This window comes from Myotis myotis, unplaced genomic scaffold, assembly GCF_014108235.1.
Source record: "Myotis myotis isolate mMyoMyo1 unplaced genomic scaffold, mMyoMyo1.p scaffold_m19_p_18, whole genome shotgun sequence".
Lineage (NCBI taxonomy): Eukaryota > Metazoa > Chordata > Mammalia > Chiroptera > Vespertilionidae > Myotis > Myotis myotis.
In genome coordinates this window covers 23,492,246-23,517,772 of record NW_023416322.1, presented here as the reverse complement: position 1 = coordinate 23,517,772, position 25,527 = coordinate 23,492,246, and the positions used below count along the sequence as shown (strand labels likewise).

At 35.1% G+C, this 25,527-nt stretch overlaps 1 protein-coding gene and 1 non-coding gene across 7 annotated transcripts in view; both read right to left on the bottom strand.

Annotated features, from left to right (window-relative positions):
• Nucleotides 1-1,129: 1,129 nt before the first annotated feature.
• COP1 (COP1 E3 ubiquitin ligase) overlaps nucleotides 1,130-25,527 on the bottom strand; it is a 104,254-nt gene continuing 79,856 nt past the window's right edge. For 4 of the 6 annotated variants that reach the window (XM_036344641.1, XM_036344640.1, XM_036344642.1 and 1 more), the window contains 5 exons: nucleotides 22,710-22,827; nucleotides 20,236-20,360; nucleotides 18,996-19,156; nucleotides 3,248-3,292; nucleotides 1,130-1,472 (listed from right to left, as the gene is read on the bottom strand). In XM_036344641.1, the coding sequence (XP_036200534.1) occupies nucleotides 1,455-1,472; nucleotides 3,248-3,292; nucleotides 18,996-19,156; nucleotides 20,236-20,360; nucleotides 22,710-22,827 (467 nt within the window). In that variant the 3' untranslated portion in view covers nucleotides 1,130-1,454. Of the gene's footprint in view, nucleotides 1,473-3,247; nucleotides 3,293-11,694; nucleotides 11,739-18,995; nucleotides 19,157-20,235; nucleotides 20,361-21,079; nucleotides 21,938-22,709; nucleotides 22,828-25,527 lie in introns of those variants that run through there. The other 2 variants (XR_004973424.1, XM_036344643.1) reach the window with 2 other exon arrangements.
• LOC118673835 lies at nucleotides 10,453-10,591 on the bottom strand. Its single transcript, XR_004973501.1, has one exon.

Sequence of the window (25,527 nt, the reverse complement as noted above, 5' to 3'; positions counted from 1 at the left end):
AAAAAATAAAAACATATCCTTGGGTTAAGGATTAAAAAAAAAACTGATCTGAATTGATGCAAGACTAATTTTAGCCTTTATTAATCCCATGTTAGGTGAAAGTTGTTGTTTTTTGGGTTTTTTTGTCGCAGAATATTAATGTGTTTGAGAATAGCACATTTATTTTTCCAGACTCTATTGGAGGGTGTTACAAAACGTATTATCATTCATATAGTTATTCACACCAAGTTTCTCCAAGTGTCTATTTTCAAAAATATATGGAGTTAATTTTGTTTATATCTTTTTCTAAAAAGCATACAGATTTTTAAAGTAGCTCAAACAAAGGCTTTACATTACTTTTGCTTGACCTGCTATTCTAACTTCTTTCCTTCTACAAACTGAAAACTATTTAGAAAAGTAACTAGACAGTTTAAGAGATTACATGGCTTAGAAATTTTGGTAACAGAGCTTTCAATTCTTTACCTATATGCCAGGGACTTGGGCCAAATCCAACCCTCGACCCATTTCACTGTTATGCCCACTTGTTTACACACTGTCTGTGGCTGCTTTCCTGCTACAAGACAGAGTTGCATAGTGACACAAGCCTTATGACCTGCAAAGCTGAAAATATTTACTGTTTGGCTCTTTAAAGAAAGTGCAAGGGTTGAACTAAGTATACATTCTGCCGAGGATGGTACTAATAGCTATGATTGTGTGAAATAAATTGGTTTGCCTGCATTTAGAGCTTATGACATACACTAGTATGTGTGACACTTCAAAGGCAGAGATATGTCACAGACTGACATTCACTTTCTGTGTGAATGTGATCTTAACGCATCAAAATTTTAGATCTTTGGTCAGAAGTAGAGGGACTGAGGAGTATAGTACTTGCTGACGAGAGAAATCTGGTCAGAGAATGAAGAAAGGAATTTGTATGGTAAAGTTATTAATATTTCCACCTACTGTAAACATTAAATTCACTGAAAGGAACCCACGTACTTTTATATTTACGTTGACATGCATAATTTCAAAGAGGTGGGGAAATATGGGCCTTAAAAGCTACTCACTGGTACATTATTCTATAGCTCATGTGTGCTGTCTTGAGATTACTGTCTCTTGCCACAACTGATACAAACTTTCCCAGCTCAACCATGGCTCAATAAACTTTTATTACTTTTTGTTATTTACTTTTATTTAAAAGAATTTGTTTCCCTATCACAAAAATTAGATAACTACACCATCAACAGCAGCAAAGTCCACAGAGTTACATTGATGGTGCAGAGTTCACTGGGCATTCCCAATGTCCCAAAGGGCATAAAGGAGGGGAAAAAGTAAAAGGAAAAAATACTCAAAACAAATTCAAAACCCATAATGATGTCGGGGAGAGACTTGTCGTGATAGTCTCTATCTTCATTCACTGTTGGCTGCAGATATACTTCAGCAGGACCATGTACAAATTAATTTGAGTAAACCTTTCATACCAACTCCAGCACCTAATTAGGGGGAGAAAAGGATCAGTTTAATAAAAAGTTTAAGAACATACAAAGAGTTTAATGCATCTTTACTATATTGTAAATGGTGAACTAATTCAGGAAAACTTTCGCTCACGGCTAAAATGCCAAAGAATTTGAAGGAATTAGTCATTAATCCTTTCTTGCTTTCAATTCAACAACTGGATCAATGCTCTGAGATTAGTTATCTCCAGAGTTAACTAGAAAGAAACTGGCTGATGCATAGCATGGATATAACATTTTTGGAATGTATACAGGGTGTGGCAAGAGTAGGTTCATAGTTGTATCCACTTTTGAAAATACTAAATTATTAAATAATAATACAAGAATATACTCTATGCTTATTCTTGTATTTTTATTTATTAATTATTGTAATCAAAAGTGGACACAACTGTAAACTACTTTTGGTGTCTTTCCATATTCTTAAGAAAAGTTTAAGTATTGCTGTTTAGGATTTTAAGCTATTTATCTCTCCCACTGATAAAGAGTTTGCAGTATCAAGGTATACAGGACCTAATATTTTGCCTTTGCCTATTATTTCACATATTTTCTAGTGTCAAAATATTTTGCTAGTTATTACAGTAGAGTCTTGTCATACAAGAAAAGTGAGATATTGCTAAAATTAAAAATGACAAGAAGCAATGATCAGTTATAAAAAGAATAGAAGAAATGGCTAAGAAAGAACATAGAACATGAGAAAAATTACAAGCCACTGTCAAAAAGAATGTAAAATGGAGAGTGCAATTCTAGGTGGCAAAGAATTAAAGGAGCAACGATTCCCCCTCCTGTTAGTGCTAAGGCTTGACTTATACCTGTGCTTCCATAATGGTTTTTGTCTTTTGGTTAGCAAGCAGGCTTCTTAACATAAGAGGTCAATGCTGTTGAACAAAATCTTAGATTTGTCACTAAGATTCTATAAGTGCATATGTAACTTTGAGCTTCTGTAGCTACTTTAGCAATTCTAATTGCCTCAAAAGCCAAACTCACAGAAGGATAAGGTGCAGCTTTTTCAATAAATGGCTTGTCATGAGAATAAGAGAAAGGGAGACTGAGAGACTACAGAGAACCACTTAAAACAGAGATTCCATTTATTTGTCGAATGTACTGTGCCCCAAGTGCTAAATATCCAATGGTGTAATTAGATACAATTTTTATTTCCGTAAGCTCCTAACTACAAAGAAAAGCAGGTGGAAAACCATGTATGAATTTGACACTGAAACTTGTGTGCCCAGAGACATTTAAGTTTTGGATCAAACTAATGGCAAGATCACATGATCGATCAATTTTCAACAGAACACTAAAATACCTTTTCTTTCCTTGGCAACTGAAGTAAAACCCACTTGTCAGGGAAGAGGACATGAAGAAGAGTAAGATATTTTTAAATCTGGTGAATGTCTAAGCATCTCCAGCTCTATCTTAGAATGCCCTGAGGGTCTTTGGACTGGCATAGAAAAGCTGAACAGCGTTTGGCCCACAGCAAATGCTTAACAGCCATTGCCTATTTTTCATTCTGACCACTCATCAATCCACTGAGCATTCATATAACCTATAACAAGTACTATCATCTTCTCCATAGTTGCAAGCTACTTATTCTTTTCCCCTTCAATCAAAACCATTTCCAAGTAGACATAGACCCATGATTTGGAAATACCTCTAAGGCTAGTATAACTCTGTATTTCCATGTTACAGTTATATTCCATTACAGTCTAAAAATGAAACTGAATTTAAAATGGAGATGTATAAAATAAATAGCTTACCTTAATTGTACCCTGACTGTTAGCAGCAATCAGCACATTGGACTCCTAGAAAAGAATAAGAATTTTTAAAGTATAGAGGGTTTTCTGGAGGGCAGTCCAAGAGAATAGATTCCTCTTCGTTCTTCTTTCTTCCCTTCACCCCAAGAAACTAATAGAATCTAAAGTGGGGAACCAACTTTAACATGATTTTAACTAAAAATTTTAAACACAAAATTCCTTATTTTGAGAATTAAGTTTTAATAAAAATAATAAAGTTGGAAGCAGAGTAGGAAACTTTCAAATGTAAAGAAAAATAAAAGAACAGATTACTAGTAGAAGGAAAGCTAAAAGAAATAATGACTGGAAGAAAACACCAATAAAACTTGAGAAAAACAAAGAGCATAATCCTTTCCATAGAAAACTCCCCCTTCATTCATTTTCTCCCATAAAATACCAGTAATTGATGTAAATGCTACAGTAGAGTCTTGTCATACAAGAACATGGACAGCTATTCAGTATTAGGAATATGGACAGCTATTCAGTACTAGGAAAACAAACAAGTGTGAATATTCATCTGGGAAAAGGAAGGCTGTCTTTCTTTTTAATTATTCTATCACTCAGTATATGCACTTTTTATAACTTTGGTGATTACTTGAAATAGAATGTATGTGGGAATGTATTTTTTATATTCTAAACTTTAGGAAAAAATCATTTCTCTGGCAAGTAGGAAGAATAGGAACGAAATGGACAAGACTGTCCATTTACTTAAGGAAACGCATTAAGTAAGAAGAGTTGGGACATGTCTCCTGTTGGAAATGAAGAGTCTGGAGCCTGGAAGTGTATAAAGTCTTTTTGCTTTTCAGAGTGGGCAGCTAAAAGGAGGCAGACAGACTCAAAATGCCACAGAGGCCACATGGCTGATGGAACGACCAAGTCCAAACAACAGCTATGAGAAACAGGTAATGTAGTCAAAACCTCAATGAAGAATAGGGTCTGCTTGTATATTCTACAGGCTTCATGACAAAGAGATGAAGACAAGAAAGAAAACTCTTGATCTATATCTGCAAAAGTCAGGCATCTGTGCTCTATAAACTTGTTCGTTTCTATTTTTTTACTTCCCTTTGATTCCTAGTAAAGTTACTTTTGGAAAATGCTCATGTTTTTGCTACTGGTGTGATAGGAAATAATTTTTTCCACAACCCCTCAAAATTATAGTATCAGAACATTCTTTGGTTGTAGTTGGTGGCGATAAAATCCATGGTCCTAATTATATCAAGAAGGAATAAAAGACATGTTTTTGCTTGGGTGGACATGGGAACTCCTGATAGGGGGGTTGGGGACCAAAAAAAAACCCCTCAAAATATGGCACCTTGGCATATTATATACTTTAAGTTAAAGGAATCTGAGAAAACAACAGAAGCAGGAAGATCACTCTGACACCCTTCCCGCCCCCCCCCGCCCCCCCCAACCCATAAAGTCCTCAGGTGAGAAGTGCCCATCCTATACACAGAAGAAAGCAACACCTTTATCTCCAAAGACAAAGGGATGCCAAAAAGAATCCAAACAAACAGAACTTGCTGTTTCCTCCATGCTCTGTAACCTACCACATTTCTACAGGATTGCCCCTCTTCCTCAAACTTAGCACCAATTACTCAGGCTTGTTTCTTTGGGTCTTCATTTCCTTATGAAGGTTCCTGTGTCACAAAAAGCTTAAATAAAGCTCTTCTCCTGTTAATAAGTCACTGACATTTAATTTTCAGACCTGGTCAGGGATGCTAAGAAGGTTAAAGAAAACTTTTTCCTCCCCTCACCCAGTATTTCCCTAGGTGAGGTTTTCCCTTAAATCAGCACATGTAATCTTGAAAATAGTAACATGAGTAATACAGTTTTCACTATTAGAATTACTTTCAATATCCACTTTGGACCCAGACATGATCCTTCTGTGAACACCTTCCAGATATGAAGCCACAAATAGCACTGACTGATCTAGTTTCTGTTTGAGCAAAAACTCCAGTCTCCAAGAAAGCCCTGGCCACCATCAGACACTGCAGTCACCCAAAGCTGCTCGCTCTGCTGTGGGAACATACAATGATGGGAAGGTGAAAATTTTATGACCAAAGCTCTATCTCTTTCTGCCATTTTAATTCTAGTCCCCTTAAAAAAAAAAAAAAATGATTTCAGTGAGGGGCAGATAGAAACATCAATGATATGAGAGAGAGAGAGAAAATCATTGATCAGCTGTCTCCTGCATGACCCCTAATGGGGATCGAGCCCAAAACTCTGGCTTGTGCCCTGACTGGCAATTGAAACGTGACCTCCTGGTTCATAGGTTGATGCTCAACCACTGAGCCACACCAACCAGGCTCTAGTCACCATTTAATACAAAGAAGGAAGGCAGTGCAACCTGGTAGAGATGAAGGTGCACCCTCTCTGCCAGTTTTAGAGATTATAAATTACATAATTCAAACTTCTAATTCTCAGTAGAAGAAAATCTTGGAAAAGTGTAGTATATTATCATACAGTATGAAAGGTTAGGCTCAATTAAATAATACATCACCACATAAGAGGAGTCTGAAGTCTGTATAATTACTACACTAAACCTAAGTAGGAAGACATCTGATAACTATTCAACAGGAACAAACAATGTCTTTTGTAACCTCAGAACTATTGTGGCATTAACAAGTGATGCCATATCAGATGCTACCAGAGGGTTAACACTAAACATATTTTCCTGCGGAGACAGATAAATATCTTATTTACAAATAAGATAACATAGGAAGAAAGGGCCCAGTTGGAACTGTCTTTTGGGACTAACATATAGGTGACAGAGTGTTGTCCTAAGAATTCTTAGAAACACTCAAAACTGTTCATATTAACAAACAATGAAAAAAAAAGTTTACATCTCAGTATACCCCCTTCCTGAAAAAACCATGAACTTATAAAAAAGAGATTTAGGATAAAACTGTCTTTCAGATAACCAGGTACTGGCTGACGATAAATTAATTTTTGCATGCAACAGAAAAATAAATTTTTGCATGCAACAGAAAAATAAAACCAGGTTATTATAAATGGTGAAGGAAGGAGACTTGAATTGGGTGGTGAAAACACAATACAATATACAGATGATGCATTATAAAATCATATCCCTGAATCCTATGTAATTTTATTAACCAATGTCAACCCAATATATTCCACAAAAAAACAAAAGGTTGCTAAAAGTTGGCCATAAAACCAATACAATACAATACAATACAATACAATACAATACAATACAATACAATAAAACCTGGTATTTTACTTAAGCATAGAGGTATGAAAGTGATAAGTATAAGGTTATTACTGTAGGTTTCAAGTGATTTTTGTTTGCATTTTGAATGACTGGTCGCTCTTAGCTGCAGCTGTAGTCTGCTAGAGCCCAAATGTAAATAAGTTCTTGTTTAATGAGTTGTTTTCACTTGCTAAGTGAAATAAACACCCTAGCCAATAATTCTCATTTTCTCCCTCTTGCTTGGAAACTGACATTTTTATTATGAACTCTCCTCAAGGTTATGCTAATATTGCACCTAATATTTTCTTCTTAATATAAAGAGATTAAGGTAAGATAATGGAAAAATTAACAGCAAATGTTTTATAAAAATAGAAGACACATGCACAAAAAACACCTTGCTTATAAAGTGAGTAATACTATACTCACACTGATACAATGCTAGCTTGCCTATAAAAGTGCCATCATAGCTAATATATTAAAATCTTAAGCAAGTTGAGAAATAACAATTATTCACTACTTTGCAATTAGAGAACTTATTCCTAGATATAGATATAATTGATTTTAAATGTGAACTAATTTTGTTACAGATTTAAATATGTTAAAAGAAATCCCAAATAACTCCCATTTCTGGCCATGGCAGAATAACTAGAATAAATGTGCTCTCTTATCAGCTAAAAAAAAATTAACATATGTAAGACAATATTGGACAACAAGCAGTGCAAGACTGTGATTCTTATGAGAAGGGAAACAAATGAGGTGAGTCCTATAACTGCCCTGGCTTTCTGCTTGGAGGCAATTTCTGAACCACATAGCAAAAAAAGGAGAATCCAAATAGAGCACAGAGGAAGCCAAGCACATCATAGGACAGAGAGATGTAAGTTCAGGGTATCTGTAGGGCAGCTTGAATTTGTACAGCAAAGTAGCATAGATTGTCCTATTTCCTCCCTGCACCCAACTTAAAATTTTTCTGTTAAGACATAATCGTTTTATTAGGTATCCAAAGGAACTTGTTTTCACAATTAGGGAATACATACTATAAGCTTCTTTTAGGGATGGATATTAAAAATATTTCAGACACAGTCACCAGTCATAAAAACTAGTACAGTTATGCCATTACATATCTGATTGTCCCTGATTTTAGCATATCCTTGACCACAGAAGTAGTTACAGTTCCATCCAATTTTTAAATATACTAGTAACAGTAAAGAGATAGTAAACATCCATCTTCTAATGGGATTTAAAATTTATACAATGAGGATCAAAGTCTGAGCTTCAAACAGCAAAGAAAGATGTGTAACTTAAGGTGTTGGTACAGTATACAAAAATACTCACTTGCCTTTATATTCAAAGAAGCCCACCTTTAATTAAGATAATCAGCTTTGATTTGATATCAAGGGGTCACTTGATTCCTATCTTCATATATCTGGTTTGAGTAGAAGCCTACTGTCATCTACTAGATGTACTGAATTTTGTGCAGAAGAAAATTGTAAGGAATATGACATTGCAAGAAAGGATGAAGACACATGTAGTTACATGGAAGAACATGGCAACAAGTAGACTCAAAAAGACAGAGGCATTGAAAAGGATTTAAAAACACAGGGACAATGTTTACTACATGTAACAATAAAAATTATTAATTAACTTAAAAAAAGAGTTGACAAAAAATAAAAAGAACCAGGGACATTTCTTGGACTTGGTTGAGACATTCTAGAACAGTGGTTCTTAACCTTGGCTGCACATTAGAATCACCTGGGAATCTTTTTAAAATCCTGATTTCTGGGCCTCATTCTCCAGAAATTCTGTTTCTTTGTTATGGGGTGAGGCCACAACATTAGTAACAAAGTAACAGAATTTCCGGATGATGGGGCCCAGAAATCAGGATTTTAAAAAGATTCCCAGGTGATTCTAATATGCAGCCAAAGTTGAGAACTACTGTTCTAGAAAGTGGTAACGAGCAGTGACAAAACCTCTCCAGTATATTGGACACATATGTTGAGATAGGTTCAGTCATAAAGCAGTCTGTTCCCCTGTGTTCATAATTTTTAGCTGGAGGTCATTTTAGTGAAGGGTCTTGAATCTAGATTTGAATTTATCATACAAAGAAACAGAGCAAAAATAATACAAGTATGTAGAAAATTTTTAAATGGTTCATTAAAATGAAGATTAAAATAGACTAAGGGCTTCTAAAGAGCCTAGAGAAATAAGACTAGTTATTCAACAACTGTCTGATGCAATAACTGCTCAGAGTAAAAGATATAGGGTTTTCAAAACCACAAACAGGATTCTCACACAATCAGTTATAAATAAATTCCCAGCTGTGGCTTGCTTATTAGCACACCTTGGTGCTGTATATAACATGCCAGTGCATTAGAAATGCCATTGCCACTCCCTCTCCGTCCTACACCTACAGCAGAACATACTCCATGAAAAACTAAATTTTAAATTTAGTACTAAGAAGTTAATCATTAATAGCCAACTTTTCCTCCTGGAAGTGGTCATTTTGGAAATTTGGGTACAAGTATAAGAATACATAAATTATATTTTGGAAAAAGGACTTTCTTAATGAGAAATGACAAATCAATTCTTAATGAGAAAAACTTAATGAAAGCCAACTCTGATGAGTTCCTTCACATTTAAACTACTGTTTGACCTTTACTGATAACTCTGGACTAAACCAATGTGGTCCCTCAGAAAAATAATATTTCTATTTTCATTCCACTTTTTGTCTTTAGTTTACTGAAACAAACAATCTCTATTTTCAAAAACCATAAGATTACTCATAAACCAGTTAAGATGGATACAGAGGTAACCTTACTTGGTGGTCTATTAACATGTTACGCGCCAAGCCTGTTTTGTTTCCTTTCTGTTTGGCCCACAATATCTGATTTCACCGATATGCTGGCGGCTGGAGACCGATGAGGTCCAAACGAAAAGTATAGTGTCAGTCACCGGTGACTGACATGGCACTTAATGAGTTAATAATCCAGTATACTGTCGGGGAAGGAAGAAGAGGATAAAGGGGGGGATAAATGGTAACAGGAAGGAGACTTGACTTTGGGTGGTAAACTCATATGACACAGATGACAGCCTATATAATAAAAGCCTAATATGCTAAGTACCTGGTTGTCCGTTCAACCAATCAAAGTGTAATATGCTAATGATATGCTAAGGCTGTTCAACTGCTTGCTATGACATGCACTGACCACCAGGGAGCAGACAGTTGACTGATCGACCAGCCGCTATGATGTGCACTGACCACCAGGGGGCAGATGCTCCAACCAGTAGGTTAGCTTGCTGCTGGGGTCCAGCTGATTGGAACTGAGCAAGACAGGCCAGACATACCCTGGAGCCCTCCCACGTTCCCTCCCTGGCTGGCCCTGATTGTGCACCAGTGGGGTCCCTAGGCCTGGCCTGCGCCCTCTCACAATCCGGGCCCTCAGGGGGGCACATTGAGTGTCAGGTAGTTCCATGGATATAATAAAAGCCTAAGTGACTGTTACGGTGGAACAACTGGTCACTATGATACGCACTGAGGAGACAATCAATGCAGGAGCTGCCCCCTGGTGGTCAGTGCACTCCTACAGGGGGAACACCGCTCAACTAGAAGCTGGGCTCATGGCTGGCGAGTGCAGTGGCGGTGGTGGGAGCCTCTCCCGCCTCGACGGCAGTGCAAAGAGCAGCGAGCCGAGCGGTAAGGAGTGAGGGGTCCCAAACTGTGTGAGGGCGCAGGCCGGGCTGGGGGGGGGGGGGGGTGTCCCTCAGCCCCTCCCCAGTGCACAAATTTCATGCACCGAGCTTCTAGTATTATAGAATTGTACACCTGAGAGATATATATATTACCAATGTCATCCCAATAAGTTCAATAAAAAATTTAAAAAATTTTAAAAACCCAGTACATGTAATCAGCAGATATTAACAAATGGCAAAGAGAGCAGTACCTAGAGTGCAGGTTTCTCAGCTTGTATGGAGGGGAACGATCAAACTTAGCCAGCTGTGCTAAGCCAGACAGAGACCTCCATGTTTATGTAGGATCACTGCAATTTGCAGACAAAGGCATTTTTCATTTGTCCACACGGTTGGTACCTGCAGGTCCCATTTTGGTGTGCTTCATTACTAAGAAGCCTTTTGCTATCCAGTCTTTTCTATATCAACTTCCTGACTGCATCAGATTCTCATTTAAATACACTTTAATGCATTCAAACAAGTTATGGAAAATAAACAGGATTTGAGAACCATTAAAAAGACACACAACATACAAACTCAAAGTGATCTTTACTCAGGGAGAAAAGGTTGTAAAAAACATGTACAAGGGAAGGAGGACTGAGATACACAAAAACATTCCATACATTCACCACCCTTCCTTCATTCCCAATGCTTTCCAAAGTCTTCTCCCTTCTCATCAAGAGCCTAATCAACTTAATTTCCCTTACCACACAGCACTCAAATATTACCTCCAGACACCTAGTTTCCTTCACAGGACAATAACTCTAGGCTTTCGGATAATCTCCTGAATAAAGCTGGAGAACCATGCGCTTGCAAGGCACATCTGATGGGAAAAAGAGTCTGTCTTGAAGAGGGCCTCTGAGCATGGAACTGTGAATACCTAGTTACTAGTGCTATTTGCACAATTCCTCCAGAATACTCTGAGCAAAGCTGTTTCAAGACTTCTGTACTATTTTAGTTATACCATGTAACAGTAGAAACTGCAATGAATGTAAGACAGGGAGACCTGGACCTGCATTTGGGGTCTGTCATAGTATTTCTTAACCTTCTTAGAGACTCAATTTCTTCAACTATAAAATAAATAATCTTAGGTTCTTCATAGAATTTTTATAAAAACTCAAAGAAAACACAGTAAAGTATCTAACCAAAAAGGAACAGGCATATTATAGACACTCAAAAAATATGTGGCAGTTATTCTTATTAAAATACCCATTTCTTTATAATTAAAATACCAATTTCTTTACAGTTGTTGCAACTATGACTACCACTATATCATTCTAGTCACTACAGTTATGATCTTATAAAATTGATTAAAAGCATAAAGTAGATTCTCCAGTTAAGTAGCCTTAAATTTTAACATAATTCTAACTCCTAAAAAACTAAGTAGCTGCTGGTGTTGATATTTTTTGCTCTTAAAGTAGAAGCGAGGAATATAACTGGGATCACACTAATGAAGTACAATTAGAGAAGAATATACCTGAATGGCAGCTGGCGGAGTGCACTCTATAGGTGTATCAGCAGCTGTGAGAAGCCAGAAATGAAGGAGATGAAATGGTTAAGAAAGGGATAGAAAAGTAGGGGTTGGGTTAAAAAAAGGATGAGAAAATTTAGATAAGTGGGAGGGAGAGAACAAGGCAATACATGGGGAACAACATGAACACAAGTTCAGAGGTAACATTAGGAATAGAATGAAGGCAATAAAGAAACTTTCTTAATAGATGTTTTGAGCTAGAAAATAAAAATAAGGTTGGACAAGTAGCATTACTTCAAATTCTTAAAAATCTTGAACACTGCTAGCAGTTTAGATTTAATGCCTAAGATCAAACACATGAGGAAAGAGAAATAATTAAAGAAGAGTAACATTTAAACTCACATCTATGATTACTCTATACTTAATTTTAAAGGCTGACTTCTAATTAATTACTTAAATTTGAAATCTGAGCTACCTTTAAATCAGTTCTTCTGGGTATTTTTTCCTATAATTGAAACTGGATTTTCTCAAGAATCTTATTTAATTGTGAGGGTAAAAATACAATTTTTAAATGAGATAAAGGCACCTGAAGTGAAATAGGTAAAATAATCAAGTTGAAGAAATATATTTATGAAGTTATATCCTAATTTTTAATGATGGTCAAATATACTACTAGGAGTTACTTGCAAATACTGAGTTTGAAAGAAAGTTTTCTGAATGACCTAGGATCAATTAAAGGTAATGAGCAATGTTTGACTCTGTGAATTCCTATATGTAATGATTAAGGATATTTGGTAGCAGTATACAAAAGCTAATCTAAAGGGGGTATAAAGCCATTGGAAGTAATCTGTGAAGGCAGGGGAGGAACAGGAATGAGGAGATGAAAAACAAATAAATGAAAAAAAGATAAATATAGGATATTGAAAACAAAGTATTATTGCTGTTGGATGAATATTTGAAGATAAAAGAGATGCAACAATGATGATTTAGGAATTTTGGGCTTAAATGACTTAGAAGAATGATAAAGCCAAAAGGAAGCAAGGACATTAACCTGACAGAGGCTGAAAGGAAAAATCAAAGGAATAGCATTTCAGAATAAAATCCCAAAGAGCTCACTGCTGGATTTAAATTGCCCTCACTTCTTTTTGTGGCCAGTTAGGGTCTTTGAACATTTAAGTAAAATTTCACTTAAAAATTTAACAAATTTCTTACAAAGCAATGTAAAAAAAAAAAAGCTCAAAACCTGATTATGTTATAGCACTTGATTATATATGAATCCCACGGGCAATGTTTTAAAAATAGAAATTCTGGAGCTTCTGAGTTGGTGAACACACTGAAGTGATGGAAATAGAAAGATGGCTTGCCCAGAGAAGGCATGGGAGCCCCATGCCACACCACCCCCATCAATACCTGCCTCTATGCATCTTTTCCATTTGGCTGCTCCTGGGTTATAGCCTTTATAATAAATTGGTAAGCATTTGATCAAATTTGGCTTATTACACATCAAGACATGCTACTTCCTGGGAGACAGATCTTGGGCTCCAGCTTTAAGATCCTGATTTAGTACAAGTACTACAAGAATATTCTAGCCTTTCTTTTTGCCAATGAGATCAAAAAGAACCCCAGCCTCTTACTACCCAACGTTACCCCTTAGAATTGGTTTTTACAACCTCTTCCAAAGTGACCAACTTCCAAATGGACCTTGGAAAGCCTTCTTATGTGGCTCTTGAAAGGGTTTGAGATAGTGCCTATTGCTGCTGTGAAATGAAGAAGAGGTCTGTAGTAGCCATTGTTGGGAACACTTTTTTTCTCATTCTCACATGCAAACACTATTGGATCTCAAATTTCCACAGGTGGGACCAAGAATGGATGTGTCAGGGATGAGACCTTTACTTCCTTCTCCCATGTAATTCTAGGCAATTTAAAAAAATAAGAGATTTATGTGTCCTATTAAAGACACACAAAAATTAAGGTTCCTGGGTCTTACCTTCAGAAACTGACTTATAAGTCTGGGGTTTAGCAATTTGCTTTTAAATATATATTCCAGGAAATTAATAATACTGAAGTAAATATTAGTAGACCATACTTTGAAAAAGACTGGTATAGATATTGAAAACTGTCTATAAATGTTGAATCCACAGGAAAAAAAAATCTGTACTTTCCTGCTTTGGGTCAGGGGTGACAAGGAGGAAATTGAAAAGATTTACTTATTTCTTTTTTTAAATAACTTGAATTTATACATCTCACACAAGAACAACAGAATTCCAAGATTAATAGGACAAGAGTTTTTAACCTAGGGAGGCTTTTAAGTTTAGTGAGAATGATTATACACGTAAAAATTTATTTGTAACACCTTTATAAATTTATATAAATTTATTTGGTTAAAAAAGATACACAGTACTTGAATATTTGAATCACAGAAATACAGTAGAAAAGTTAAACTTCACAAGTGGAGATCTATGAGAATTTAAAATAAATAAACTAGAAAGGGAAGCTGAAAACTGGGGGTTGTTTACCTACACTAGTGCAGTTTACATATACTACAAAATGTCCCATTCTTTTCTTTCATATTCTCATTCCCATGTTTTAAAACTAGTTATGACAAAGTAAAACACATGAAGTCTGCACAACTTCATAAAATCCAGTTTAGAACTTTTTGCCCACATTATCAAGTGACATTGTACATTCAAAGGATTTAAGTAAAACTGGGGTAAAGAATGGGTTAACACAATGAAAATTCAGAAAATGCTGACTTTTACTGCATGTGGAAGCATAAGTTCTTGAATGTTTCACATTTTTAAACAATGTTTACTGTTTATGAGGTAATGGGAAGAGGAAAAGAGAGAGGGAGGGAGGATGAAGAGAGAAAGAGAGGGAGAAAGGGAGGGAGAGAGGGAGGGAAGAAGAGAGGGAAAGAGGGAGAAAGGGAAGGAGAGAAGGAGGGAAGGAGAGAGGGAGGAAAGGAGGGAAGGAGGGGGAAAGAGGAACATCTTACATTGGCTCCCAACTCACTCCCAGTAAAAGCCAAAACAGTCGTGACAATGCTAAACAATGCTGTACTAAAGTGGCTCTTCTTCACTCTGAAACATCTGCTGCTCTCCACCTAGCTCACTGTAGTGCACATAACACTGCCTTCTTTCTGTTCCTTGAACACTAATCACATTCTTAAAGGCTTCCGAACTGTTTGCTTCACCAGGAAAACTCCTCTATATTTCAACATGGATTATGCTTTCATCTCCTCTAGTCTTTGCTCTAAGTCACCACCAATTGAAAACTACTCCAGCACTCCCTACTCCAGCACTCTCCCACTTTTGGGCTTTGTGTTTTTTCTCCAAAGCACTCGCTCCTTCTACTATAACAACTTATTTACTTTGTTTTCTGTCTTCTCCAGCACATAAAATTGTAAGTCTCCTATGAAGGCCAGAGCTTTTTTTACAGTTTTGTTCACAGTTTATCTCTAGAATCTAAACTGTGGCTGCACATAATATTGGTTGAATAAATGAACAAAAGTCTTTCACACCTTCTGCTTCATCTAAAATAAGAAAGTTATTTTTGTGGCTAATAAAAGGAAGTTCTTATAAAAATCACTAGAGGCCCAGTGTACAAATTTGTGCACGGGGGGGAGGGAGGGGTGTCCAGCTGGCCCACCCCAATCGGGGCCAGAGCTGGCCAGGGGGAGGAGCCATGGGCAGTTGGCTGGCTGGCACCGCCCCTTGTCAAACTCCCAGTCGAGGAGACAATTTGCATATTAGCCTTTTATTATAGAGGATTATTATATAGGATACTTAAAACATATCTGGAGTAGTAATGAAATGAGTTACAGAACTTTAAATCTTTTTATTGTGAAATAAAGCAAGTTCCTGGGTGATGCCTTTTTAAAAAATCCCCATTTGTATTTTATTTTCAGTTTTACTATGTATCAAGGTATGATTGTCCCACTACTAGGAGGGGGATCACAGTATCATATACAACTAGCTTTAATCCAGTACTAAGTTAGCTTTATAGAGGGATACATGGTAGGAAATACATCATGCACAGCACCTTCAAACTCATCAGGGGGCCAAGCAACTATTTTCAGGCATAGTTTCTTAGATCTCTCCCCAACTCACACAAAGAGTACTCAAGAGTTGCCAAGGACAGTTAAGGTGCAAGTGGTTCATCCCCATACAGAGATGTGCCTTGTTTTCCTGCCAGTCTTATACTGTTCACTTTGAATAGATGTAAGGACTATAAGCCAACTCACAGTTCTCTCATTCCAGATGAAATACCACAGATGAAGTTTCATAGTAAATTTAAGATAACTAGCTCCTAGCACATATTTGTCTAAACTCAGTTTATTTCCTTAAATTGTGCTATGAGAAGGCAGACCAAAGTTAAATTTTTAAGCAGGCCTAGGTCTGCAAGAGGTCTAGGTTAAAAATTAAATCTATATTCACACTGTAGATTGCAAATCATTTATTCTCTGGGATACAAAGGCTTCCTGAATCTCTACCTTGATGTGTTTCATCAATTTTGTCAAGTTCTTAACAACAATCCTTTCTAATATTTGCTTCAGCGGCATTATTTCTCATCTCTCCTTTTAGGTCTCCTATTTATTAAACTTTCTTACTTCATCTTCTATTTCCTTTCTGTATTTTTTTCATCACTTTGTCTCTCCATGTTTACTTCTGTATGTTTTCTTCTAATTTAACTACAAGTTCATTAATTCTCTTTTCAACTGTGTCTGATCTTCCATTCAACCCATCCTGTGTTCTTGATTTTTTTAGCTCTATATTTTCAGTTCTAGAATTTTCATTTTAAAGTGTTTAGTTCCCAGTTTAAATTTTCAATATTTTCTTTAATCTCATCAGCGTGGGTATTTTCAAGCGATGTCTGATAACTCTAATATCCAGAGATGCTGTGATTTGTTTCTACTCTCCATTGCTTCTGCTGGGTTTATTCATGCTGCCTTGCTTTTTCCTAGGTCTGTTTATTTTTTATTGTGCCCTAATTATTGCAATTGCAATTTAAAAAACATAAATGAAGTTTTCAGATGATCTTCTTTAGAGGATCTTTCAGAAAGGATTTAATATTGCATCCTGTGGATTCTAGCAATCCAGAATCACCTCCCTTTAATTTCAGGATTGATATGATTTGAAGTTGAGTTGCAATCACTGTGAGGCTTATCTTCCACAGTGGTAAGCACTTCCTGAATCTCTACCTTGATGTCTTTCATCAATACCTGTACCCCTTTAAAAATTCCATTGAGTGCTCTCAGCCACTCCACCAAAATTGGCAAATGCTCCCAGGCAAAAGTATACTCAAAAGTCAGGATCACATTTCTAGGCTGGTAATTCTTTTCTATCTTGTGTACTTTACAATGCCTTCAAACAGGTTTTGTTTTTAAAATACATATACCTGCTCCCAATTTTCTAGTACTACTTCGAGCAGCGGTTCTCAACCTGTGGGTCAAGACCCCCTTGGGGGTCGAACGACCCTTTCACAGGGGTCGCCTAAGACCATTGGAAAACACATATACTTACATTTTGTTTTTGTGATTAATCACTATGCTTTAATTATGTTCAATTTGTAACAATGAAAATACATCCTGCATATCAGATATTTACATTACGATTCATAACAGTAGCAAAATTACAGTTATGAAGTAGCAACGAAAATAATTTTATGGTTGGGGGTCACCACAACATGAGGAACTGTATTAAAGGGTCGCGGCATTAGGAAGGTTGAGAACCACTGACTTAGAGGAAAGATTGGTCCAACACTTAGTCTGCCATTACCAATACTGAAAATTGAGTAAGAGAACTTTAAACAATATAGCAATGAAATATATCTAATTAAAGTTAAACCATACCTGGAACTCAAATATCTTTTTTTTTTTAATATATTTTTTGATTTTTTACAGAGAGGAAGGGAGAGGGAGGGTTGGAAACATCCATGAGAGAGAAACATCCATCAGCTGCCTCCTGCACACCTCCCACTGAGGATGTGCCCACAACCAAGGTACATGCCCTTGACCGGAATCGAACCCGGGACCCTTCAGTCTGCAGGCCGACGCTCTAGCCCAGCCGTGGGCAAACTACGGCCGGATCCGGCCCATTTGAAATGAATAAAACTAAAAAAATAAATAAATAAAAAAAAAAGACCGTACCCTTTTATGTAATGATGTTTACTTTGAATTTATATTAGTTCACACAAACACTCCATCCATGCTTTTGTTCCGGCCCTCCGGTCCAGTTTAAGAACCCATTGTGGCCCTCGAGTCAAAAAGTTTGCCCACCCCTGCTCTAGCCACTGAGCCAAACCTGTCAGGGCTGGAACTCAAATATCTTAACATACTCATCAATTAAGAATTTTTGTGTCAACAATAAAACCAACCAAGGAAGCAACTAAAAAGCTATTTTTTGAAAAAATGACACTAAAGAATGACTACTCTTTAAAAAAATCAAGATAAATTATTTCTTCATATACTTTATTAGAAAGCTTGTACTTTAAATAAGTGACAAGTTGGAGAAAACATTTTTTTTTGCAACCTAGAAGTGCAGCTTTCTTAAGAAATTAAATGTATTTAAATATTCTTTAAAAATATATTTTGTAGAAAGTAATTCTACCCTGAAATAGAATTTAATTAGTTGTAGGCCACTCCCCTTTATCTACATCAAACCTTTTTCTTCCTAATACAATACCTGGTTTAGCTAAATGTCTTTTGAGCATATACTGCAAGTGATCACTAAGAACATTAAGATATAACCTGGCAGGCATGGCTCAGTGGTTGAGCATCAAGCTATGAACCAGGTGGTCATGGTTTGATTCCCGGTTAGAGCACATGCCCAGGTTGTGGGCTTGATCCCCAGTGTGGGGCATGCAGGAGGCAGCTGATCAATTATTCTCTCTCATCATTAATGTTTCTATCTCTCTCTCTCCCTCCCTTTCCATCTGAAATCAATAAAAATATATATTTAAAAAAAAAGAAAAATAAGATACAGTGTATACTCTGGAGAAATTTCCAGTTTTATGGAATAGATATAGAGACAAAGTTTTAATAGCTGTTACACAGGCATACACAAAATGCTATGGGTACATAGGAGAAACATTATGTCAGTATGGCACTGTCCTATCAGTGACATTTCCATTACTACCTAAAATGCTTGTTTCCTTTAGTGATCGATGCAAGGCTAAGCAAAAAAATTAAATGCATATCACATATCAATTTATATTTTAAACATTAAAAAAACTCACCTGTGTGTACATAAACATAAAGAATTGTATAGAACACCAAGGTGGGGAAAAAAACTGCTATGAAAACTTACCCCATCTGGCAGTGCTCTCCAGCACACAGCACTAACAAATTCATTTGTATCATCTTCTTTTCGGTCTTTGTCAAGAACACTTTTAACTGTATCAAACTTAAACGTTAGCAAAGTCTTAGAAAGTCCTTTATAGTATAGGTAAAGAGAGTTGTTCTCGCTTCCTAAAAAAAATAAAAAATAATTTTTTAGAATGGGATAAGTCAGAGCTAGGACAGCACATTCATAAGATAATTTATACCTCAGAGTTTAAACTCCAAGACTAAATATCTTTTATGGTTAATTTTGAAAGAACAGAGCATGGGACTTCTTGGGAATCATGTCAGAAAAGAATTCATAGGAAAAACTACACTTTACTAAAGACATAATCACTGTTAAATGATTTAACATTGGGAATTCTAAGGCTGAAATTACCACATGAAAATCATTTCTAGGAAAGGTCTCCAGAAGAATAAAAACACTGTTAATATCGTATGAATCTTTAATTACATTTACAACAATTTCATCTAGAGAGAAAAAAGAAAGTTATTGCACCTGTGAAGGCAAATTTTAATAACCTAAAAAACTTATTTCCCAATCCCTAATGAAGGCATTACTCTATTAGGTAAGCAGTCTAGAAACCTACATTTTTGAGCAGTCTATGAGAAGTTGGATAATTATGCAGAGACTTGCTTTGGCAGGGTTTAGGTTCACATACATGTGGAGAGAGTCAATTTTACTCAATAAAGGCCAAGTCATTTGAAGGTATTGATGAAAGTTCATTTCTTCAGGCATTAGCTATATTATAAAGTTGAATAATACTAAATTTGATTTTTCTACTTCTGATTTAAAAATGTATAAATTATCATTAAAAAAAAGCCCCAGAAGATCAGATAAAGACTACCCAAAAAGACTGCTTAATGAAGAGAACACTTTATAGGGGAAAATAAATAACAAGCTCAAGAACACAAATAATGTCTCCAAAATTAGGATATTAGCAAATATTAATATTTTCTCTTTTACATAATATCTATAGAAATTATGTTATAATGGAGAACAACCAAAAACATATTTAAAAATATTATGCTATTTCATGTGGTTAGGATTTGCTAGTGTTCCGTAGATAAGGGAAGGACTAATGCAGTCCAATCTGAGGATTAATTAATTAATATATTCCACTATAGTGGAATACATATAGTTCCAGTGAATGCATTTGGTGACAGATACCTGTTAAAAAAGTTTAGGAAAAGATGGTTTCACATACCACAAGCTATGTAATCACCATTGGAAGCGAGGCCTACAAAGTTTTTTTCATTGATATGACCCTTGAAGGAACGTAGACAGTATGGTTTCCCTACATTCCACAGTTTTAACTGGCTGTCCGTTGAGCTAAAGTAAACACAAAAAGTTAGAGCATATTTAAGATGTCATGGCATGAAACTCATCACCGCTAATTAGAGGCACTCTAGTTTGGTGGTTAAAAATGCAGAATCTTATGCCGATAATTTATTTTTGACCTTGGGAAAGTTATACAACTTCTCTGGCCTGCTTTTTTTTCATCATTTAAATGTGAAATATAAGATTCTTACACTATAAAATTTATAAGATGTTATGAATCTTATATTTTAAAAATTAAATTACTTCATTTAAAATGTTTTCAATAGTCCATGGGCATTAATAAACATTAGTCATTGGTAACATTATACCACCACCATCAAAACACAATTGTTCCACTTGTTTTGATTTACCTTTCAACTCTTGAATTGTATTAGTATACTGAATATAAACTATATTCAAAGCTTAATTGTACCTGCAGAGGTGGAATACTGTAAATAGTTGAATGATCTATATAAAGTAGTTTATCTTACTGAAATAATATGCAGATACAGTTATTTACCAAAAAGTAATTATATAAATCACTGGTAATTATTATATAGAGACAGTCTGGGACTTAAAACTACATGTTTTTTCTCTTTTTGTTAAAAAATTGGATCATAACACGTACATTATTTTGTAAATTGATTCTCCACCATTCATAAATTTGTGTTACATTGTTTTCTGTAAAATAACTCATTTCTGTACCTTTATTAATGACTACATAATAAATCTTTTTATTTACTCTAACATTCATAGACTAGACCACCATGGTAAGTATTTTACATACATTATTTTATTTAAAGATTAATACTCTATTATTTAGAGATGAACAAACTGAGATTCAGGAGGTTGAGGACATTTTCAAGGTACCACGGTTAGTAAACAGTAGAGTCAAGACTGAATCTTTATTTCAGAGGCCAAATGCCATCAAACTCTTGAAATACTTCTCTATTGCTTTTCATCATTTTCCAACATAACATCTATTCTTCGCTACTGATGTTGTCTTAAATTTGTTTTTTGTTCAATAGTGTTGCAGTGAATATCCCTTTATGTGTGTGTGTGTGTGTGTGTGTGTGTGTGTGTGTGTGTATATATATATATGTATGTATACACACACATTTTTAAACTGGCCAACAATTCAGAGGTTGCAACAATGTGTGTATTTTAATTCTACTTTTCAATACTTCTAAATATACTTGTGAATAAATTTATTCTAAATACTTCTAAACTCCAAAATGTGCAAGAGAAAGGTCATCTTGATTTACAATATCAACCCATCCTGTGTTTTTAATTTTGTTAACTCTATATTTAGATTGGTCAAAGATCTGGACCAATCTTTTCTTTAGGTAGTACTAGAAAAGTGGGAGTAGGATACTTTTTGACTAGTAACTACTTAATTCATATTTGTGAACCAATGACCTATACTACTTGCCCTTCTAAAGCTCAGTTCCTACTTTCTTTTGTTCCCTTCTTTGTAACTCAATTCAAATTGCCAAATTCTTATCGAGGGCAACCGGCATGAAGGTAGATGTGGTGAGAAATACCAAGCAGAAATCCGTGGCATTAATAATCTCCTGAGAGATTAGAAGCTAAGTGAAGAAAAGAAAACAATATATCATTTACCTTGATAATAATAGATATGAAAAAGAGAGAACTAAAGAATGGGTATTTACTAGGTTAATATAAAATGAAGAGAACTATAAAATGGATCACAGAAAGAAGGGACTGCTTCTGTTAGCAGAAAAACTTTATCAACAATATTTTGGCAGATGAGATTTATGTATCTGGTTGACCTCTTAAAAGACAACTAAAAGCTATACTATGACTCTCTAGGTCAGAAGCTTCTAAAAGGATATTTGTTGGGTATAAGTATTCATAGTTGGAAAGTTCTCTTCAAAGCACATGTAAAACTCACCATGAAATCATAAGGATATCAAATAACATATAATCAAAAGTCAATCAAATATAACTTGAAATAAATACACTACAGTACTGCAATGTAGATATATATAGAATAACATTAGTTGAATTAAACAAAACACTTCTCATTTTATTCCCTCAACTATGTTGTCTCTTCTTATGGAGAAGCAGTGGCTGAAACTCAATCTGAAGTTCAAGTATTTAAGGGGGAGACATTAAAAATTAGTATAATCAGGATTTTATTCACAACTAACATATTAAAGTGAGTAATACAGATCAGAATATGCATGCATTTTAATCAGATGTTATAAAAAATTAATTTAAAAGTACACATACCACCACAGTGTTATTATTTATATATATATGCAGGGGTAACATTACAAAATGGCAAAGGATGACAGAGCTGTGTTCAGTTCAACCTCTGAAAAGAGTAATACTCACGCAGAGACAATTTCCTCACCACTCACAAACTTTGCATAAGAAACAGCTTTTCGGTGTCCTTTGAATACCATAATTGGCTGTTTAGTGTTACGAAGATCATAGTAGTGGACACAGTGATCTAAAACAAAACAAAACAGAGAAAAAATACAGTAAATGAAGAAATAGAAAGCAAAGTTAATTTTAATTGGTTTTGGTGTTTTTCATCAAATGTTTCACAGATGCTGGTAATGTCAACCTGTTAATAGCCAGAATATGAAGGGCTATGACTCATTTTCAAAGATAAGACAGATATAATAGGTTTTCTTTTAAGAATCTAAGAAAATAAGGTTGCATTAAAAAATTAAACATATGGGAATGTCAGTGTGAAAGGGAGTTCCACTGACAATTCCTGTGATCCTGGCTCTAGAAATAGAGAATTAAAGGTTCAAAATAACTGGAAATTTAAAAATAAATCTCTAAATTTTGATGGCTTTATTAAAAAGGTTATATAAATATTTTGACATTCTGGCTAAACATAATGCTATATAATTTTATATATCCTACATTTGCTTTTGTAAAAACACTTTCTTGAGAGACACTACATAAAAATTGTAAATACAATATTCAGTGATTTTCACTAAATTTACCCAGTGGTGCAACCATCACCATAAATGTTTTAGAACGTTTTCCTCATCCAGTAAGATCTCTCAAGCCCATCTATCACCCATTGCCCTAGGTAATCACTATACCTACCGATCTAAAAATTTGTCTTTTCTGGACAATTTATATAAATGGAATCATTATAATACTTGGTTCCCCTGCATGGTTTCTTACACTTCACATAATGTATTTTAAGTTCATCCATGTTTTAACATGTGTCAGCGGCTTATTCATTTTTATTGTGGAAGAGTATCCACTGCATGGATATACCAATTTTGTCTATCCACTTACCAGTAGATAGATATTTGCTTCCCCCCTTTTTTTTGGTTATCATGTATAATGCTATCAACAATCACATTCAAGTCTTTCTGTGGCCATATATTCAGGTATTGAGGAGCTACCTATAAAATGTAATTACTGGGAAATGTAATAATTTTGTGTTTAACTTTTAAAGAAACTGACAAACTATTGACTGTACCATTTTACAATACATGATCGTTTTGGGTTTGTTTCTGGGCGCTCACGTTCCACTGGGCAGACTACACTTTGAGTAACAAGGTTGTAGAGCATATTTATTATTTTCTTATTCACTTGAAAGAGTTCTTCATGTATTCTGAATATGTGTCCTAAATATCTCACCCCAATTAATGACTTTTTAAAAATTATTTATTCCAGGTGTTATTTGATGAACAAAAGTATTATATTTTATAATAGCCAAATTTACCCACCTTTCATTTAAAGTTTACTGTTCTGGTATCTTAAAGCATTCCCTGAATCAAGATTGTGAAGATATTCTTTCTTATGTTGTCTTATAAACAGTTTATAGTTTTGCTGCTCATATTTAGGTCATTTGATCATCTGGAATTAGTTTTGTGTATTTCATGAGTTAGAATTACACTGTCGTTTTCCCATACCAATTGTCTAAAAATTCCATATTTTCCAAACTCCTATGCAATATAATCTTTGTCAGGTATCTTCTACTGCACCCAATAAAACTTTTTATTTACTTTTCCTTATCCTTGTTTTAAATGTGTCTCTTATAAAGATATAGAACTGCATTCTGAACATTTTTAACTAGCCTGTTAATCCCTGCCTTTTATTTGGACCCATTAAATCCATTTCCATTTACTATAATTAGATATATTTGAATTTCTATCTATGAGCTTTTTTTTTTTTAATTACCCCAAGTTTTCTATGCTTCCCCACCTCCCCTTTCTTCCTTGCTTGCTTTTGGATTAGCCAAATATTGTACTCCTTCCCCCTTACCCTAATAACAGTTTGAATTTTGTTCTTTGTTCTAGTATTTTAATGATTTCCCTTGACATCGTATCATGCATTTCATACTTTCCAAATGTTTGTAGTGATCACTCAATTTTAGTAACAGTTGAGTAAAAGATGCCTGACTTTAAAATATCTCTGCACTTAATACAAATATAAAATTTCTTGTGAAGCTCATTTTTTAAAAGATCTAGCTAGAGTGCTAATTACAGGCTGGAAGGCAAGACAGGCATAAATAGATAAGAGATTTATTGGGTGCTTCAAAGTTGATTTTAGGTTCTAGCACTCTAAAAAATAGATTTTATTTATTACAAAGTAATAGAATAATTTGTTTTGTGAATACTGGCTTTATGCTTGCCACTTCCATTTGAGTTTGCTCAAATTACTTGGAAACTTGAAAATAAAATGTCCTTCACAGTCATACACCCTCATTATCTATGTAGTATAGATAACAGAAACACATGTTCATGAATGTTGCGATATTAATCAAGATTTATTAAATATTCAGACATTCAATTCATTTAAACATGAAGGAAAAGACATCATCTCCACTGGCAACTGCTGTCTAAAAGACAAGGCAGATTTATAAACTTAACAAATCGAAAATGCTTCCCATTACTTAGATAAGACAGGAAAATATAGTAAAAGTCCCCTGAGCAATTACATATCTACCTTACTCAAGTTTCTCCATGTTAACTCTATATTGTGAATTAAATTAGGTGTCATAGATCCTTAAACACCAAGGTTTTCAACCTGAAAGGAACTAATTATATTTTGGTGACAGGGATGTTGGGAAAACAAGAGAAAAGTAGAAGGTAGTTCATAAACTGACTGTAGAGGTCTGAAATTTTCTAAATTTGAGTTTTGTATAGTACAGATGTTCATCTTTTATAATCCACCC